The 21,928-nt window shown below is 40.5% G+C and overlaps 1 protein-coding gene across 1 annotated transcript in view; it reads right to left on the reverse strand.

Annotated features, from left to right (window-relative positions):
• gbe1b (glucan (1,4-alpha-), branching enzyme 1b) overlaps positions 1-15,918 on the reverse strand; it is an 89,925-nt gene extending 74,007 nt beyond the window's left edge. The window contains exons 1-2 of the mRNA XM_071496679.1: positions 15,610-15,918; positions 2,567-2,736 (exon numbers count right to left, since the gene is read on the reverse strand). Of these exons, the coding sequence (XP_071352780.1) occupies positions 2,567-2,736; positions 15,610-15,818 (379 nt within the window). The 5' untranslated portion in view covers positions 15,819-15,918. The remainder of the gene's footprint in view (positions 1-2,566; positions 2,737-15,609) is intronic.
• Positions 15,919-21,928: the final 6,010 nt, after the last annotated feature.

The following is a 21,928-nucleotide window of genomic DNA, read 5'->3' on the forward strand; positions in this document are numbered from 1 at the left end:
CATATATGACAGCGCCCGGGTCAGTACATGAATCTCTCTTGTCCCTTTGGTATCCTGTGGCAGGACGTGACCACAGACCCGATGAGTCTGAAATAAATGATATTTTTATCTCGTCACTTTGTGACTCCTCAGATCTACAAGTGAACTTGCTGTAAAATCTCTCATCTCCATTTTGTACTGCCTATCTGGAAATTATCCTCGTGCAGTTTTAATGCATTATGCTGACCAAAACAAGGCTCATATTACTGACAACTGAGACGTACATATCAGCTTTATTTAAAGCTAGTACATGTGTAATTTTTATGTTATTATAGCTATAGGAGTCGCCAAAGTGATAAAATCCAACCGCAGGGGCTTATATTACTATTATTTTTTTTTTATTGCAAATAAAACTTTAACAGTAGCATTTTTAATGATTACAGTGTGTTGCCACTTTGTCTTGAGCTAACAGTAGCTTGTAGCTGATACTCGCCACTATGGCTTTTGCTCTATTTCAGTATCCCCATGTGGTCACAGGGTCTCTTTATTTTTCTGACTTTTACACTCAGTCTTCACACTGTCTGTCCCTCGCTCTCTCTCTCTCTCTCTCTCTCTCTCTCTCTCTCACGTAACTCTTCCTCATGGGTTTTCATGGGTTACCCTGCACCTCTCTCCAGTATCCTGTGACTTTTGAAACAGTGAGTAAAGCAGCAGGCTCAGTCGTCTAAAAGGAAAACTGATAAAATATCACTTGACTTGCTCATTGAATTACATCTGAGTGAACAAGAGAGAGGCGTCACATTCATAACCTGCTGATACCACATTACCAGCTGCCATTGACCGACAGGAATATATCACAATACAAAAGCATTTCTTATAAAGTGACCACTTTGGCATGTCAATTTAGGGTGTTGTTTATTTTCAGTAATCCATATCTGCTTGCTATTCATGAGCAAAAACAACGGCAGGATAGGAAATGAATTACAGGAGATGTTCCAGAAGTGACCGGGCACAACACCAGCACTTTTCACAGGCAAGCCGAGTCATATTTTTTCACAATTTATCCATCTTCCTATGCTTAAACTCCTCTGAAAAAATACAGTGCATTATGCATCCAACCTGCACCATATTCATGACTAGGGCTGCTGGGCTGTTTCCACATTTACTATGAAATTGAAATCAAATAATATGACTGAGCCGTGTCAAAATATAATCTCTCACAGAATTGAAAGTTGGAATTGAGCTGCTGCCCAAGGTCCTGGGAAGATAATTAAAAAAGGAACAGGAATAATGCGGAAAGTGGGAATGGCAGCAACACATCTAAACAACACAAAAAATGTGTAGGGACAATAAACAAATTGACAAATCTCTGGTTTTGCATACAGTATTGGTCTGAGGATATTACCATTAGCATTTGCGCTCCTTTATTATTACCTGCAGGGTGTCAGCTCAGACTGGCTGTGGTGCAGAAGAAAGTATTTGTGCTGTGGTGGGGGATGGCACACGGTGTCTGAATTACGTGCACAGGTCTGAACTCTTTCACCATGTTTATTTATTTTTTTTTTCTATTACTACATTTTTGTATTTTGTATTTGTCCGGTGAGAGTAATATGTTTGCTCCTGGCATGTGTAATAGATGTGATAAAGGAAAGGAAAAAAATGACAGTGAGTTCTTGTATTACCTTGTATATCTGTTTGATAGATGAAAGCAAGTCTCATTTAATCTTGGTAATGATGATAAAAAATAAATTATTTTGCTGCTTTCTCACAGCCCACATTAAGCGAAAATAACACTCAGAAGTATATTAACCTGAAATTACTTTCAAAGTTGGGACTGGAGGCGATAGAGATTTCAGTGCAAACACAGAGGTTGCGCTCTCTCAACAACTTTGCAGGCGATGATGAAATAACCAGCTACTAAAATATTAACAAACACTCCCACATTCAAAAGAACCTCCTTCAGTATGCAAGTTTATCCTGTGTAATCAATATTTTCCACATTTCCTACTCCCAGGTTGGCTGATTAAAAGGGCCGTTACCCTCGCACCGCAGCCCGCTGTGCTTTTTCTTAATTGTTGGCCCTTTTGTGTTCAGGAGTGCAGAAGTGTCAAATTTCTTATTTAATGCACCTAGAAGATACGCAACCTTTGTGTTTGCGCTGAAATCTTTTTTTCCTTTTGGTGCCAACTTAATATTTAAGTGTCATTTCCTTTTTAATGATCTGATTTATTGTTGCAAAGTGAAATGCTTTTGTAGAACTGGAATGAAGAATACCTTCATCCATAAGCCTGCTGCATGCTTCTTTAAAACATCGTGAGAACGCCTGCTGTGCCTGGAGGTAATGAAGATTTCCTAACATAAAAAGACTCACTATTTCACACAAATAAATTCATAGCTAAAATATTAGGAGGTGAAAGCTACAGCTTTCAGATTTAATTTCAGTGTTGTAAGAACTGTAGCACCTTGAACTGCAGAATATGCAAGTGTGGAGAAATAAATGAACAGCAATAAAATTCACAGGAATCAACCTGACATCGCACTGGTGTCATGTTGTTCAGGAGCTGACAGTTCTCCTCAGGCTACTCACTGAAGTCACCGGTGAGGAAGAGGGCCTCTGCAGCCGGAGCCCACTCTTTAAAGAACAGGCTGTTGTCAGGCCGTCGATGCACGCCGAAGGTCCTGTAGCTGCGTGTGAACTGGTCAAAGCCTCCCTCTGCCTCTTCCAGCTGTACAAGCTGCTTCTGTAGCAGCTCATACCTTCAAACCACAGGGAACACACACACACACAAAACTGCATGAATTCAGTGGAAAATCCACCTTTGGACAAGCGATCCACTGGATACATCCAATGTCATATATCTCTCAGTGATGCTGAATAGATTTCAATTACTTTGCACTGAAGTGATTGATTTGTGTGTGTGTGTGTGTGTGTGTGTGTGTGTGTGTGTGTGTGTGTGTGTGTGTGTGTGTGTGTGCGTGTGTGTGTGTGTGTATTTCCATTGCATCAAGCTGTCTTCTACTTCAGTTGGCACTATCCTCCATTTCCCAGAATGCTTTGATTTGAATGACAACCCTCCCAGGAACACCATTTGCATTCAGGTCTGGGTGTTAGCGAAACAACAAGACCAGCTGAAATAATGTACACAAGTTTCTCTCTGTATGTAAGTGTGGATACAGGGAATACAGGATTGAAGAATCTGATTCTGAGCTATTTGCACAAAAGCTGATGTTCACTGATTCTTTTTATTTAATGATTAAATTATAGATTTCTTGTTAATGTCAAATATTCATATAGTATTATAATTTACATATAAAAGCATGGTACACCATGTCCTCATTACCATATAACAGCTTCAACACTCCACAGGAAGGATAATACAGTGGAAATTATAGTGATATTGTTCTTTGTTCTAGTAAGCACAATGGAAACACAGGATGTTGACATGCACACGCACAACATATCACTAAACAACTAGTTATCAAATTAAAATTACTGGGGAAGAAGATATAAATCAGTAATTACCAGTAATGCTACCATTACCAGGAAAAAAGCAGCCTCTCTATTGTACAGTGTCAATGTTATGACTTGATACTCAGAATACAGCGGTGAAAGCAATTCTCAGACTCATTGGTCACACTAGAACGCCATTCCAACACAAACAAAAATCTATTTCAACGAGTAATTAATTATTTCCACTAAGTTGTGTGCAATTAATGGTCTTAAATATATCAGTTTTTAAGTAATTTACAAACTTTTTCAGTGGAGTCTTCTTTAAGACAGGGACAGGAACTAGGATGATTAATCAAAATTCTTTCCAAACAGGCACTGGACTCAATGAACGGAGCTACAATTAAAACATTAATAAGCACTTTGATGATATAATAATTTATAATATAGTTATAATAAGTAACCTTTCCACGTTAAAATGTCTACAAATGACCAAAACTATGTTGTATATTTTTTTGAGTGATGTACTTATATCATCCCAATGTTTCCAGCAATTCTCAAATCAGAGAAATAGTGATTTTAATCATGGTAACGGTCTGTTTCATTTGGTCGCCTGTCAATGGCATCATACCCTACGCACATGTGTCAGCACTGTGGTTCCCCTGAATGTTTTTAAATAAACAAAAAAAAAAAAAAAGCATCTTATCTTGTTTTAAGCCATCTTTTAAGATACACCTTTTTATACCTTGGTTGTTTTCAACTTTAAATTTCAACCAAATGAAGGATTTTAGTCATCAGACATCTGGATCTTAAGTTATCAGAGAAAACAACCAGGCAAATGACAGCTCAGGTCCTATCCACTCATGGATGACCATGCATCCACTCTGAGATCCCCTGTGTCCACCAAAGAGTACCAGCCAACCACCAATTTCTAAAGTGAAACAACTTTTTTCGGGGGGGTTTTTGGGGGTTTTTTTGGGGGGGGGGGGGGGGGGGGGGGGGTTATGCCCTGGTCTGTTTGGTATGTAGAGGAGGAAACCTCTGCTGATCGACTGCCAGTAAAAACCAGCAAAGAGCGACAGAGAGAAGGGGGATTACATGCAGTATCACTAACTGCTGGGTTATTGGATCACCCCTCTATCAGATTTGATCCCCTGGTCTGTTTGTTATGGAGAGGAGGACTTCTCTGAGGACAATTCAGCTGCCTGTAAAAACATCATGAATGTCTTGTCCATAGGGTTAGGATTAGTTATCAAAGAAAACAAAGGTGAGGAAGCTCAGTTTTCAGCCATTCCTACAAATCATGTGTCAGCAGAAAATCTTTGCTGAATCACTGATTTTAAAGTGACACTGCTTTATTCGGTGTTTCTACTGGTTTAAATCCCCTGGTTCATTTCTTATGGAGGGGAGGACACCTCTGAGGACAATTCGGCTGCTGGTAAAAACCTGCCAAATGTCTAGTTCATAAGTTAGCTGTTAGATTAGCAATGTTAGCTCCCAGCCATTTCCCGTCGTCCTGTATCCACCGTACAGCGTCTGTGAATCACTGCTTCTTGAAGCGACACTGCTTTATCTGGTGTTTCTACTTGTTTGAATCCCCCAGTCCATTTGATTTGAAGGGGAAGAAAGCTCTGCGGACAATTCGGCCGCTGGTTAAAACCTCCCAAATGTCTGGTTCATAAATTAGCAGTAAGTTAGTTACATTAGCAGTCTAAGCTCCCAGCCTTTCCCTGATGTCCTGTGTCCACCGCACAGTGTCAGCGAAACACTGACTTTAAATGTGCAGCTGCTTTCTTCAGGGGTTTTAGCAGTTATAATCATGGGTCTGTTTATTTTGGAGAGGAGGAGACCTCTGTAGATAATTCAGCTCCAGGTAAAAATCTCCTGAACCACTGACAGTGAAGGAATCCAAACCAGGAGGAGCTTATGGCAATGGTCTCCCATGATCCATGATCCCACACTGTATTATTGCGTTGATGGAGAGACCCCCATCAGCAGAAGTTACATACTGTGCTTTTAAGTTTTCAATTAAGTGCCTTAACTGTAATTCTACTGGTTTAATGTGACCAGCTACCAGAAGAAAGACTCTGGAGACAAATCTAAGAGTTTAAATACTTGTGCACTGTGTTTATGTGTTTGAAAATTCTCCTTTGTTTGCACATATTTACAGCTTTTCTAAAATATTGCAGCACGTTCAGCGTAGCAATGCACAGTGCCGTACCTTAATGTTTCCATGCTAACATTATCTCTTCTAGGTCCCACCTGAGGATGCAAACCTGCCTCATTCCCTCAAGAATTTAGACTACAGGCACATCCTGAGAGATAAACTTCAGTCTGTTACCTTCAACTGGGAAGGATAGACTAACTACTTTGCAATTTATCTCACTTAAGTTCCTGCAGCCAGCTGGTGTCCATATCAGATTCCCTCTGGTACAGAAAGCCTCTTTCAGCCAGCTGAGTTAAGTGCACTCTCTCCCCAATAGCCCTGAAGCCAAGCTCCGACTGGCCTGTGAATGCCCTGGGGCTAGTGATGATGGGCTGAAGTAACAGTGCGATTTCTCAGCAGCTGCTCCCTGTGTTGAGCACAGTGGATGCAGACAGTGCTTGCCAAATGTAAACCTTTAAAGTCCAACCAGTACTGCCACATGCCTCCTTTGCCACTTTGTCACCATTTCAAGAATATACTGAAAGGAAGGACAAAGGCAGGATTCACTTAAGGGCAGAGCTGCACTGCCACAGTATTAATAGGCATGAAAGTCAAGCCTATGATTAGAACAAATGAGTTCCAAGGGGGTGGACCAGAGGGAATAGTGAGCCAAAATCCTGTTTGCAATATTCACCGCACACCTCTGTTTCCACTTGAGATTACAGCAAGGAGGCAAAATCAAGCCACACATCACAAATGAACTGCATGTGCTAAGATGCAGTTCATTTCAGAAAGTCATTAACAGAGTCAAAGCTATAAGCAAAATCAAAACTTCCATTTATTTTCCTATCTGACAATAAATGGAGGAATCTCTGTCTGTCTGCATTTCGATTTTCTCAGCAGCCACTCATTCAATCAACTTCAAGTTTTTTGGATGTGCGGTTCTCAAGAGAGCTTCAAACATTGTCTTTCTACATGTTACGTGATGTGAAGAAAAAGGAGGATCTATACAGTGCACTTCACTAGTTATTGATAATCATACAATGTCTTGCCCTCTGTGCCCTGATCTACAAATTCTGATGATGCTGTCACTATTTCTGTACCCTAGCCTTGCACTTGGTGCCACCACTTGATCTACAGTCTACCACAATATCTAGCATGAGACTGCACAGGGTATCTATAGGCAATGTGGCCATAAAACACTCTCCCATCAAGCTGCAAAGAGCAGAGCCTCAAAGTGTGACCATTTCATCACACATTTGCCACATGTGATGACATGGTCACACCATGAGACAGCTTCTTTTTTTTTTCTCCAGCACAAGCCCTGAATTCCTAATAGAGTCAAGTCAGTCAGCTGGAGTTCTGTTGAGAACTGTTGGCCTCCTGCCTTCAACTAAAACCAGCCCATTTCTTTGTTGGTTTGTTCTGCTATTTTTAAAGCTACTGAGCAATTTTGCCAGCTAAAATTACAGCCAACTGATGTAAAGGTTTACATGAGCCTGACAAAAACACTACAACACAAAAGATTGAAATATATGCATTTTAGAGTATCTCACTTCAAACACAATCCTTACGTGGCCCAAATGTAACAATGCAGCAGGAAAATAATTTAATTTAGTTTTATAGCACTCCGCTTCTACCTTTTATTTTGTTGAAGACCCTACTTTTCACTACAATTTCTGCCGAGCCTTTTTATGTGATATACCACCTTTAAAATTACTCTGCTGAGATAAATATTTGTTTGGTGTCCATTGCTATAATATTTTACTGCCCTTATTTAAACTGCTCTCAAAACTAGATGTATTCCCCATTGGAAGTTGAACACATGAAAAACACATGTTCGTTAGAGACAAACTCGCTAACAAACAACTGCTAATTTACACACCCAGCAGCAACATTATCATTTAGTTGAAGTTGTGTTTCAGTCCAACTAACAAATCTAAGTCCAATTTTCACTCCCCCTTTAAGCTCTGTTTTGCTCTCAAATCCCAAGGGAAATTTCTGGTCCTTTAGTTGCTAAATGCTCCACCATCACTGTACACTAGTTAACTGTGTCTTCCTGCAGTGGATTCATCAGAGCCTTTTGCTGAAAATAGCCGCCTGCTCTGGCAGTGAGAGTGGAAACGTTCCAGGCCATGAAACCAAAACAATCAACTAAAAGATGCTGAAAGGAAACTGCCGAATAAGCTGTGGGTTCTTCCCTACAAGCTACTCCTATCATATACACATAGAGATGTGATCAAGGGCTAATATAAAAATGTTGATTATGGCAGCTTTAATAAATACACAACATTAAAAGATCAATTACAAGCCTGATGCATGCCTGAATTTTGTGAAAGACAAGACGGAGCAAAGCTATGTTATAGTTTCACTAAAAAAACACGTCTGCTCACTCTCTCTCTCTGTCGGGTAGTACATGACAAGAAACACTAATAATCCCGGCAGCCAGAAATTACAAAAGACTTTTGTCCCGTCCCCTATTGAGTGGTAATAGAACAGCAGGAGATTATAGATGTGAGTCACAGATTTCAGCTCTGACTCTCCAATCTGCTCTTTATCGACAAAGATAGTGAAGAATATATCATATGGCACAACTGAGATATTATAGCAACATATTAGTGACAGACATTAACTTCCTGCTGAATAACTGAGTTAACTAAGTGTCAGACAAATTCTTCTTCTTCTTCTCAAAGTTAACCCAAAAGAACTGTAATTCTGCAAATATTGTTAGCTTGAAATTGGATCTTGTTGATCCACTTTTGTTGAATTCACAGATTTTTAAGTGCAAAATTCCCTTTTGTCCCAAAGTCATCAGTTGAGATTAAGATTAATAAAGCACTACATAACATGGGATCTTTGGTGAAAGCTCTCATGAAAGAGAGGAGCTGGGCTCAGAGGGCACAAGAGAAAGCTAATCAGTTGGTGAAAAATCTCCTGAAAATCAAAGCTAAGGTTCAGGATTCGCTTAAGAAGGTGGGTCAGTAAAGATCTCATCAAGGAGACTCTCTGGAATAAGGGAAATGTGGCTCAGAAACAGCAGGAGAAACTTGACTTAAACAGCAGCAAAGATCAATCATCTACAGAAGCAGGAGGAGAAGAATATCCTCCGCAGGGCCACAGAGGAGGTCAAGCAGGAGAGGAGACTTGGAGTGTGCTAAGAAGCTGATCAGCATGACGTCCAGGCTGGACGACAAAAAGTGCACCAAGAAAAACTGGATACCAAGGTTCTTCCCGCACATGTACTACTATTTCACCCCTTATATTCTGTGGCAACAGGACCTCTTTTTAAATTGTCTTCCTGAAGTTTGTGAGTCTGCATCTTAGAAAACTTGGGCTTGGTTGAAAGCTGTTGCTCAATGATGAATGAAATCTTGACTTGAGTCTATACAGTCCACAAGCAATACAACAATATATTCATAAATTTGCAGACAAAATATAGTGTGAAATTAATGACCATTATAAACGAGTCACAGCTGTCTAGTAACAGCTGACTTTTCTGTGTTACCTTGCACTCAGTGAGCGCTTTCCTTGCAACAACTGGGTAGGGCCTCCCTCTGCTCTCAATACAGCCACAGTTCTTTGTGTCACTGGATTCCACATGATGTTTCTCACATCATTTTTGCCGATTTATCAGCTGCACAGTCACGCTGCCAATCTCCTGTTCTACCACATCCCATGGGTGTTCTACTGGATTCAGATCTGGTGACTGGGGAGACCAGTGACGTTCACTGAACTCACTGTCATGTTCATGAAATCGGTTTTAGACAACTTTTCTTTGTGACATAGTGCATCAACATGCTGGAAGTAGCCATTAGAAGATGGCAAATCAGGCCAATAAGAGATACACATGCTCAGCAACAATACTCAGAGAGGCTATGGCATTCAAACCATGACTGATTGGTACTGAAGGGCCCAAACAAATCATTGCCCACACCACTACACCTACACCAGCCTGGACTGTTGACACAAGGCAGGCTGAGGCTGAGATTCATGCTGTTGACGCCAAATTCTGACCCTACCATCTGCTGCCTGAGCAGAAATCCAGATTCATCAGACCAGGCTATGTTTCTCCAGTCATCAGCTGTCCAGTTTTGGTGAGTCTGTGCCACTGCAGCCTCAGATTTCTGTTCATAGCTGACGGGAGTGGAACCAGACGTGCTCTTCTGCTGTTGTAGTCCATCTGCCTTAAGATTCAAGATGTTCTTCACTGAGATGCTTTTCTGCTCACCACAGTTGTAAAGAGTTACCAAAATCGAAATGTTGCTGTAGCATCAGGCAAACCAATTAATCAAATAATTATGTTCCCCTAAGCTCTCTCCCATCTGCTCTCCCAAGCATATCTGTAAAAACCACTCTTTTAAATGTGAGGTCTTTGAAGAACAAATTCTTTTAATGCGCTGATTTCATTACTTGCAATAATATTGATATTGTTTGTATGACTGAAATATGGTCAAAGCCAGATGAATACATTTGGGGGGGGGGGGGTCATCTACAGAGATAAGTTTTTCTATAAACTGAAATCCTGTGGGGAATTCTTCTCCTTTCAAAACCTAATAGTTCCTATCAAAAATAATCAGCCTACTTTATTCTTCTTAAGATATTCCCCCCCCAAAATGATGGCGCCTCTGTCTCTAAATTCTCAGACCAGCTCTCTCTGCTTTCAACTAATTGCGACAGAGTCTGGTGATTTTAATATTCATATATGTTGTCCTATCCCTAACTGGCCGGGGAATTTCTCAACCTGTTCAAGTCTTTTAAATTTGTGTTACACTCCTGAGGCCCTTCTCATGACAAGGCCCATTCTATCATATGGCCTGAAGACCAATAATATGGAACTTACTTCCTCTGTATCTTTTCAATGTGGTTAATTTGTATTCTCCTTCTCCTCCTAAAATTAGACTACTCCACATTCGCTCTTGCATCATTAACTCAACAACAGCTTATAAATTTCCATTCAATTCAGTTGCTCCAGTGAGAACCAGACCTAAACAATTTCTAGCACATCTAACAGATATAGTTGAAATATTCCAGTCTGGCTTTCAATCTTTTCGCAGTACTGAGACAGCTTTTTGTAAAGTTTGTAATGGCCTTCTATTGGCTCCATCTTACAAGTGGGTAGGAATAATTGATGTTGCGTTCAATTGGCTCAGGTCCTTTCTATGTGGTAGATGTCTCTGTGTCAATCGCTGGCTCAGTTTCATCCCCCGCAAAATTATTCTGTGGTGTCCCACAGGGTTCAGTTCTGGGTCCCATTTTATTTTCCATCTATATGCTCCCTCTCAGTGACATCATCAGCAAATATAATGTCCAGTTCCACTGTTGTACCAATGACAAACAGCTCAATCTGCCAATCAGAACCGCAGCAACCCTTGACAAGCGTCTTACTGAAACAAAACACTGGATGTCGGACAATTTCCTTCATTTAATTCATACAAAATCTCAGGTCAGTTTACTTGGTCCATCCTGCAAAAACAACTCAAATCATGGAAAATCTAGCAGAACTAGCAAATTATGTCCTCAGCCAAAACTCTTGGTGTAACTTTTGCTCCGGACTTGTGTTTTAAACCCCAGGTATAGAGAGTTGTTCAGTCAAGTTTTTTCCATTTGAGAAATACAGCCAAGGTTAAGTCTTTTTTCATCCATGCTTTTATTTCTTACCGCTTCAACTACTGCAGCTCCCTACCTGTCTCAGTCAGAAATCAATCCACTGCCTACAGGTAGTTCAAAATGCTGCAGCTCGGGTCCTAGCTCAATCCAAAAAAAATGTGTTCACATCACCCTCGTTTGAGCATCCTTGCACTGGCTGCCATTTATTTTAGGACTGATTAAAAAAAATTTGTAATTACTTTTAAGGACAGGCATGTGCTGGCCTCTCCCTGTATTTCTCAGCTTTTATCCCTCTGAGTAACAACACAGTCTGAGATCTTCTGGTAGTGCAGTGCTGGCTATTCCAAGGTCTGAAAACCAAAGGAGAAAGAGCCTTTGCTGTCAGGGCCCCTTCACTTTGGAACAAAGTGGGGAAATCAGACTTGCAGAGTCAGTTCTCTGTTTTATTTCACTTCTTAAGACACACTTTCTTTTATTGTGCAATGTTTTTTTTAATTTTACTTTGATCTGTTTGTCTGTTTTATATTGAGGAAATATAAATATAAAATTCATATTGAAAAAATATTATTATTAGTAGTAGTAATAGTGGAGGTGGTAGTAGTATTGGTAGTATATAAATGGATTTGAACAGATTTATGGCAGTCAAATTAGCAGTAATTAGTTAGGGGGGGGGGGTCATGATCACAGTCCACCTCTTAAAATTCTCCCCACAGAGGAGCTGAACTCTGTAACCTGTTGGTACACTCACTTTTAGACAATCGGGCGTCTAAATTTAGAGTGAACGTTCACGTCTGTTGTGTTGTGTATGACTGATGGTGGCAGCTGAAGCACAGAGGCATCGGGACAGCCTGCATCAGCCTGGAGAAAAGCGTCTCAGATTCCTGACCTCAACTTACCTTAAGGGCTTCCATACAGCCCTGCAGCAAGGTGACTTTCAAATAATGTCATTAATGTCTGTCTATGACTAAGTGCATTAATGAGGGTAAAGAGGGACCCCAGCATTTGCAGAGAGGTTGATTGATGAGAGCTACAATTCCCTGCTAACGTCACCCCTTTGTTGACCCTGAAGCAGGGCGATGGGAAAATAAATGCTGCCAAAGCTACTGTCAAAGAGGTACATAAAACATTCACTCATTCTAATTCAACAGGCGGTTTCAGAAATTTTATCCAGTCCTTCCAATGATTCCTATTGACCAAGGAACTGCAGGCTGCCTTTTTTCCACTTATCTTTAATTCCTGTTTTTGAGCTCATTATTCACTTCAGTCAGAGCACATGCATTGGTAGTTATCACTTCAAAGTCAATAATCAGTTTTGCCTTAAATATATTGCATCATCATCACCAGCATGAGACTCAGACTTATTGCGGTATTTTCACTTTGGACTGAGCTCTGATGACATACTCAAATTCTTTGCAAAAACTCTTTGCCGTAATAAGCAGCAGTCCCAATGCTCCCTGCTTTCATTTGGTCCAATTTAGGAGATACGTGGTGCCATGTGCTGCAAAGTCCTAGCAGCACTTCCTGCACACTTGCGCAACAGGAAGGGTAAATAATGAAGCATGTCAATAGAGCATTGCTCACTGGGGCTGTAACCTGCGTGCAGCATCAACGGCTGTTTTCACAATCAACCTTAAACTAACTCAAGAAATCCTGATAAAATAAAATAAGAGCTGCCAGCAGCCATGAAGATAACTAATTAGAATGGAAGCTTTGCAAAATATGATGGAATAATTCTCACTGTATGAGCATACCGGCTGTATCTGTTGTCAACCAAAGTTCAACAAACCTGTGATGTGGGCAGCCTTGAGCTATGACATGGCTGTGAAATCTAAAGAATCAGTGTGCGTGGTCATAGGTCTCCTCCTGATAAGCCAGCTGAATTCTTAGCATTGCGCAGCTCAGTGAGAGGACTCAGCATGACGCCACAGCCTGAGAAAGCTCTTGATTTCTATGCCTGTTTTCATGATATGGTGCTTGGACGCTGGGTCTTAGAACACCAGGGGCTTACAAAGAATTAACCTTCACACAGCGGCAATCCTACATGTAAAATAATTTATGTGCAACTTTCATCAGTGAGACAGGTGTTTGAGACACGTCTAGAGCTCGGTGAAGCCTAGCAATCCCAAGCTGTGTCTGAGATGGAACTGACACGCTCATCTCTCTGGAAGGCTAGAGCCCTGCTCACATGCTTCAAATACAAAGCAGGTGGTCCCTTACCTGCCACATTAAAGACAAGATCTGACACGGTAATGAAAATGGATAAAACTATATGGTGCCTAAGCAGAGTTTTAAGGACTAATTTCAGGGACCAGCCGACAGGGAGCAGGTACTGCAGCAATGTGAGCTGCAGATCATTATCACTGTCGGCATGTGAGTAAAAAACAAACACTTAAACTCACTTTTTTTTTTTTTTTTTTTTAATCCAGCAGTTAAGGCTAATTTGACATGAGCTGAAGAATAACACTGTCATGTTGGGAGCCAGATGGCCTTCTATTCAGAATCTATCTTACAGGATCTGTTCAAAGGAAAAGGAAGGATTACGAAATCAGCATTGCGAAATTATTAACTTGAGCATGTTGTTGCAACTCAGCCATTGTGCAGTTTTTTTTTTTTTATAGTGCATCCCTTCATTCTAATACAGGCTGTTAATCTGGTTAGAGCTCACTGCTATTTAGAAGACACGAGAACCCAAAGCAAATGAATTAAAGTGAAATTTGAAAAATAAAAGAAAAGCGTTTGAGACTGAATCATCTGTTGATTTACAGAGAGGGTCTATTTACTTTTGGAGATTAGAGTAGACTCAAGGTCAGTGCACATGCTACTGCTTTTCAGGTCAACATAAGGTACTTTAAGAAGTTTTTATTTAAAAGACAGATTGCTTCAATATTCAAATATTAATCAAATATTCACTCTATAATTCCCTGTAAATATTCACTGTATTATTTCGGCATCCTTTGGGTGAGAAAAGTGGCAGGGAATAAACAGGCCTAAGGGTCGCTGAATTGACTAATTAGCAAAACTGATGTTTATGAAATTCAAGTTCAGTTAATTAAAACTGATTCTATTAAAAAGGTTTTGTATGTTTTGTCTCTCCCGGTGCGCATATTGAAATGTAACCGTTGCATGTGAATATGTTTGGTGAGCTGACACAATGCTCTCAAAACCACGTTACATTAAACTGGGACAATTTGCCAAAAATAAGAAAAAGGAAAAGAAAAATCCACATATGAAGTGTATCAATTTTGAGGTAAAATCAGGCACTCTGCAGGAAAAGTTTAAATAACAAAGATTATGAAATGACGCAGGATTCTAATTGATTCTAAAATAATAAAAATCTCAAACATAGAGCCAAAAAGACCTATCAGAACTTTCCGCTTTGGTTTTCTCCATTACTGGCATAAATATATGACTCAATTAAGCAAACGCAAACATATTCTAGTTCTATGTATAGACTGATACCATCAACCATCATAGTTTCGGCAAGTGCAAAAAAAAAAAAGTTTGGGGAATTTATGATGGAAATAGTTCCAGATTAATAAATGCACTACACACACACACACACACACACACCACACAATCACTGCCACCACACATACAGCGTCAGCTACTTAAGACTTCCACCCTAATAATTAATTTGTATGGAGGCCAAATCGAGGCTGAAGGGGAAAATCATGCAGCATATGAGTACTGCGTAAAGTCAATTAATGTCTGAAGGGTTATTTATATCACAGAGCCTTTTCTCTGCAGGAAGCAAACCAATCTGCTACTGTACAGTATGTTCTCCGAGTTGGAAGAGTCCAAAACTCTGAATTTTAATCCAATTTAAAAAAAAAAACACACACTGTTGGATAACTGATGCTTCCATAACAACCAGACCAGACAATGATGGGCAGCGAGCTGTTAATGAAGACCCCGGCCTGCACTGAGATGCTGGACCACAGCGATGCACCAGCTCCCGCGGAGTCATCACAGCCTGACCTCACCACGCAGCGTGGACGTCACCTGACCGGGGTAACACGTCCCGGCTGTCAAACCCGGGAAGTTGAGAGACCACCCGACTTTGTCAACAACTTTAAATGAAAAGGCTTTCTGGTAGCGGCTCATTAATTTAGCATTAGATGGACGCCGTCTGAACGCTTGTTACTCAGCAGGCTGGGAGAAGGGAGGGGGGGGGGGGGGGGGGACAACAAGCTAACCCGCTGCGTGTGGGAGGGGGGACGCGGCTCCGTGCGACCTCCCCTCATTCAAAATGTCAAACCTGACTACAGAAGGCGACTGTCTGTGTTGCTAACGTCGCTTTTGGTGTGTGTATTTTACTTATTTCCAGACACTAATGCCGGAGGAAGCCTGGCCTCTCTGTCCGCTGCGCCGGGGACTCGTTTTAGCGACACACTGTGACTAAAAACCGCCGTTTGAGCCGTGTTTTTACCTCCTCTTGAAGTCCTTCTCGTACGTTTTGAGGTAGGGATCCATTTGGAGGAGGCAGCTGAACTCAGGAATTGTAACATTATCCTCCTGGTCTGCCATGGTTTCTGCAGACGAAACCAATCGAGCGCCGACCGCTGCTGCCCGGACCTCGGCGACAGTGACAGCAGGAACGGAGGAGAGGCATGTGCTGCGTGTGCGGGGTTTCAGCATCCGGAGACAACAGCGAATCAGGCTGCTCTCAGCCGAGCACGGCCCATCACTGTCACGGAGGGTCAGAGATAAGAGATCCGGGCCGCGCCGCGCTGAGACACGGTGTAACTTTAAGATGACAGCAGAGCAGGCATCTGGCGCGTCAGAGGGAGATGACTCGCACTTGCACACAGATGTGCACTTGTGGGTTCACTGGGTGACACACTCACTGAAAATTCACTGCAATACACATGTAGGAACAGGTCTTTGAAACTCATTAGGAGCGTTATATTATGTTAAAGCGCTGCACCGTGCTGTGCTGTGTATGTTAGGGTAAGACTTTAGGATTATCAGTGGTAAACTTTGGCCTAGGGTGATAAATCACTTTATTCATGTCCCTTAAAGCACCTTCCCTTAGGATTTTGGTGACCCTATGACCTTTAATCTGGCAGATCCCCCAGATGTGTTTTCTAGAGCCACCACCAGGCTACAATTTCCATTTGGAAAAAATATTGTGTTTTTTTTTTTTTTTTTTTTGTGGAATTCGACACTCAAGTGAGTCTGTCACCTTCCAGCCAATATGTCATCTTCACACCCCAGACTGCTCACAATCTGTAAGGAAGATTACAATTAAATTGACTGACTGTTGCTTTTTTTTTTTTTTTTGTCCAACTCTGTCATAATGTGAGGTGTAATGAATAGTGCAGCCTCTCGGGGCCACTGCTGGGGCTTTAGACCCCTTTCTTGTTGAGCTGAGTTACTATAATGAGTAGCTGTCATTATTTTTATGAAAGTCATTTATTAGTGACATTTTATTCAGAGCAAGTTGAAGATTAAAAATGTGGCTTTCTACAAAACTAGCCATATTGTAAAAGTGAAATGGTACGAAGCCATGATGCATTTTCTGCATTCACAGTTACAAACATGATACGCTTGCAGGAACCTTGAACATATGATTGGACGTGCTCGGTGCAATCATTTTTTGCATTCTTGGTGTCCAGTGGGAAAGCTGAAACTTCATTAGAGGAGCCTGCATTGATTTAATCTGACAATGATTCAGTAAAAGGTTCACAGAGTTTTAACAGAGGCCACTTCATGAAGCAAGAGCCCATTGATTTGGGCAAAGTTTAATATGGGCAAAGTTTGTTTATTGTCAAGGCCTGCTGTCATGTAACCACGTGGAACTGCCTCTAGCACTGAAGCAAACACACAGACACACAACACTTGTGTGCATGTGTAAGGGGATGTAAGGGGATTTGTCTATTAAGACAATGAGTTGATTTTCTCTTCTGCTGTACTGCCTGTTCCCAGTAACTCTGACCACAGAATACTTCACAGAAGTGGCAGAACTAAATTAACAGACTCGAGAAGGATAACCTTGCTATAACTTACATTAAATCCCTCCCAGAAAAGGCTGATATATATATATATGCACGCTGGCTGAAGATATAGTGTGCCTGTTGAAAATGTTGTCCTCGTCACAAACTAAAACTGTCTGAGCTAAAGGTCACAAAGTGAGTGTCATTCTAAAGAGCCATCTGTTGGTAATAGATGGAACAAGTACGTCAGTGTCCACCCTAGAAGGTTATGTCAATTAATATTATTTTCCTGTGATTTACAGCTATATAACAAATGTTTACAGGGATATGTGGGAAGACTCAGATCACAATGACAAATACAAACAAAAACATTAGATTTGAACAGATTTTAGTTTGAATTTGACAAGAGGTAAGTAGCTGATTGATTTTTATCTGTAAGCCATATGGCAAAACAAGCAGCAGAAACAATATAATGGATTACCTAACTCTGTTTTCGCAGCTGTAATGGACGACATAGACATGATCTACCTGTCTACAATACAAAAAGAGATATTTGTTTTGCCTGCAGAAATCACAGACAAAAAAAAAAAAATCATTATTTACGCCAACCTGACCTGTCTTTGATCACAGAACAGTTTGTCTCTCCCTGTTTCACCGGCTTTCAGTGCGACCAGAAGCTAATATAAATCATCCAATTGGTTATCAATCTGTGCCAAAAAAGTTACGCCCCTTGGAGACCCTGAGCTAAAATATTTCCTCGCCAAAATACTAGGAAAGAAAGAAAAGTTGTGCAGCACACACACATAACAGCACCACATTTTAGCTTTTCATTTTATAAAATTGATTATGTCGCACAAAGTAAATATAGGGCTCAATAACACCTCACTAATGATAAAGCAACCCACACCAATCTGGCTTTAACTTCCAACAGGGATAATACAGATTGTGTTGCACTGATTACTGAATGAGGAATTGACAAATAATGTTGCTTGGCATGCAGCCTAATGTAACCCCACTTTGTATCACTGTCATAATCTGCACTGGTGTTGCCATCGGTCTTCTTGACTGTTGTGTATTGTTGTGGATGACGCTTGCTTGCCTGACGTGGCATTAGCTCTGATACAGTCAGAATCTAAATGAAAATGGCAGATGCAGTTTTTTTCTTTTTCATCAATAAATTATGCAAACATAAAAAACTTACAATCTGTGGCAGAATCACAGATTTCTGAACAAACCCTGCATCCATTCCTCCTATCGGATTTACCTCAAGTAAATCTTATTCCGTTTTCCCAGAACACCACAGTTATAACCCTGGGTGGCTTTAATTTATTCATTCACAAGAATTCAGATGACAACTGAAGATTAAGCTCCAAGTTTTACAAGTATTGAGCACTCCCTCCCTGTGGTACTGAACTGTATTTCCCACCACAGATTCCTATTTCAGTGTTAAAGACTATCAGAGATGCAAAACACAATCAAAATGGCAGTTCTGTGTGACTTTGCTCGAAGCCGACACAAACAACTTTCCTGTTCAACGTAATTGGTGTGAGTACACAAGCATGCTACGCTGATATCTTGTGTAATGAAAAAATACAATTAGTCTTTCAGTACCTGTAATTACTCATCAAAGCATGATAATGCATCCAAGCTGAGAGAATTATTTCTCACTGCATGTGTAACTTCCATAAGACACCTCCAAGGCAAAAATTACAGAGGACTGGGCAGTGAAGTGAATACTTAAACAACAACTCTGAAGTCTAAAACAAACAAAAATGTCAGACAGAGACAGAGGACAGAAGGTGAAAACATCCAAACTCTGATTTCAGTGATTTACACTGACATACACTTTCAATAAATAGGCACAAAGGGGTTGAAATAAACCACTTTATATGTTAATAGACTGCGATATAGTTTTATTTCTTACATTTTCTGCTAGTTTTGTGTGGATAAATAGTTGAAACAATATTCCTTTCAACCTTGAACTGCTTTATAGAAATATTCTGAGTAATTATGAGTATACATGTGTCCCTTTATTCTTGTTTTGTCAATGTAAAAATGGCAAAATGATGAGTCTGACTTATAGCTGAGTTAGAACAGGTTAAAGGGTGCTAAACAAAGACAAAAATGAATGCATAAGCTCTGCAAAAGCTAACCAGGAAGAACCTGGTTTCCAGCAGTTTAAAATTTCTTTGTTTCAATAGTGGAAATCCTGGATGAGTCAAAATGTTCAAAAAAAACCAAAAAAAAACCCCCAAAAAAACGGAAGGCAATGTGTAGGCAGCTTGTAGGCAGCAACTGACTGAAACAGAACAGGTATAATGTTATTGTTTTTCCTGGCCCCTGGCTTTTTTTTTTTAAAGTCATTCTCTACACAACACATGACAAATTACATAACGTATTAAGGGAATAATTTGAGGAAATGTTGAACTTGTGGCATCACAAAGTTGCTGCAGAAAAGTTCCTTCGTTCAACATTCTTGTTTCACAAAGTCAGTTAGACAGATAGATCCATTTATAATCCACAAACAAAGATACTATTTACATAGAAGTAAAGGAAAACAGCTTTTCAAAATATCTTTGCAACTGAGAAGTTGACAGTTTGATGTGGAAATGAAATGCTAAATCATGTGCAGTGGATCTGAGGGTCAGGCGAGGAAACTCTAACAGGCAAATAAATGAGCAAAGAAAATAAAAAGAAGACAGAGAAACTTCAAATCATTTAAAAATCAGATGACTAAAAGTTATACAGTAAGAAACTGATATTTGTTAAGATATTTTTAAGAAATTTTAAAGATATCTTGACAGGTAGGAGAAAAAAATGTGGGGGAAAAAAAGTAGGAAATATAACTGAGAAGCATCAGTTGTGGAGCAGAAACAAGAAATATATATTTCCAGATGTCATGGCCAAATAGCAAGGCTAGGAGGATAAATCAATTCAGTGTCAATACAGATCAATACGGAGCCGTGGAGACCTCAGTCTGTCATTTTAATCCACGTTTGCAGCCAATCCCCTCACACCAGCACTGTCTCTGAGAACTGTATCTCTGAATCCGTGTGTGCAGCACTTAAAATTAAGCTCAAGATGATGCATATTTGGATGGACAACAGCTGTTTGGGTGTGTGTGGACACAGCATCACAGCAGTCTGTGCAGGAAAGACATTTACAGAGGAGCATGTTTTCACAGCCATAGACATCTCCTGACTCCAGCAGTCAGACATGCAGGAGCAGAGTCAGCTCTTCTGTTTGTGGATTGAAAAATTAAAGAAAAAAGAAAGAAAAAAAAAGGCCCATTTATTTGCATCAATGCAATATACATCAATCACACGAAACAAAAGCATAAGGCTTTTGGAACTGCATTCATCCAGTAGCATAATTAGTGGGCCTATACAATTTCTGTGTTTCAAATTGCTGCTGATTTCAAAGTCTGTGGAACTGAATATTACCTAATTCCTCATCAGACCATTAGGTTCAGACAGTTTTGTGATTTACAAGCCAAGAACACCTAAGAACGCACACTTCTCAATGCATTTCCCTCAGCAGCAATCCCTCTAAAATGGAGCTATATAAATTAAACTGCACATGCACTCCCATTGTAGCAAGTCTCTAAGACAAAATGGAAATGTATGATAATTAATGAGAAATTAAATTAGGTGCAGCAATAGGATCCAGGCTCGATACAAGCAACGTCCCTCTGTTAGGGGATCAAATTAGATGTCAGGGATCAGCGTGGTGAAATATTGCAACTCGTAGCCCATAATTCCTCTGAAAGAAGGACACCACTTCTCCATGAATGCCACCAAAGTAAGAAGGTTAACATCGGGCAATAAAGGGAGCCAGAGAGAATGGGAATGAAGCTAATGAGAGGCGATAAGATTCACTCCAGCCTTCAATTTCAAGGATGGAGGAGCTGGGATCTCGGAAAGGACCAGAGACTGACACGAGGAGCGAGATCTTTAATGAGAGACATTAGACAAGACGGAAGCAGCAATATGTGTGTGTCTGGGTGTGTGTGAGGCAGAACACAAAGCATGTGCTGACTGAGCCACCCAGGTACATGAATCTCTATATGGAGCTGAGATTTTCCAAATGATTTGTCATATCAGCTCTCTCATGGCTGTTATGAGCAAATATGCAATGCACACTCTCTAGATAATTTGCAAATTTAAAATACATGATTCGCCGTGGTGTCCCACATGGCTGACGTCACAGACGCTGATGTCGGTTAAGGACACGAGGGGGTAAGCAGAGCCTGTATCGCCACACTCAGGGTTTTGGGCAAAACTCATTTATGAATTTCAGGCGAGTCAGCCCCTTCAGAAGAAGTGAATTGTTAACACCTGACCTCACAATATAACACGCCAAATGGTTTAAATCAAGCAGCAGCAGCTCAGGGGACGACGTCAAAGAAAGAGGGTGAGGAGGCTGAATTTCAGCTGGTCCCCAGTGAGAGGAAGTCAAGGCTTGTCTAACAGAAACAAGGAGATGATTGTTCAGGTTTGAGAAAAATAATCACACTAGCCTCCCAGTTTAAAAAAAAACACACATCCTGATGACTAACTCAGTACGAGTTAGAGTCATTACTGGCTTGCATGGTGCACCGTGACAACATCATTTCACTCTGGGCCTCAGTCCCTTGATAATCCTACTGTGTCTAAAACTTGCACAGTGATATTCTGCCTGATTATAATGCAAATCAAAAGGCACTGAGTTCAGAGTATCAGTCCATCTCCTGAAACAGTGGAAGAGACAAGGGAATTTTTGCTGTTAAATAGCCTACTGGTTGAGAATAAGCTCAAAAATCAGCATAAGCCA

This window comes from Trachinotus anak, unplaced genomic scaffold (assembly GCF_046630095.1).
Source record: "Trachinotus anak isolate AG129_WGS33_773 ecotype Australia unplaced genomic scaffold, CSIRO_AGI_Tana_v1 ptg000014l, whole genome shotgun sequence".
Classification (NCBI taxonomy): Eukaryota; Metazoa; Chordata; class Actinopteri; order Carangiformes; family Carangidae; genus Trachinotus; species Trachinotus anak.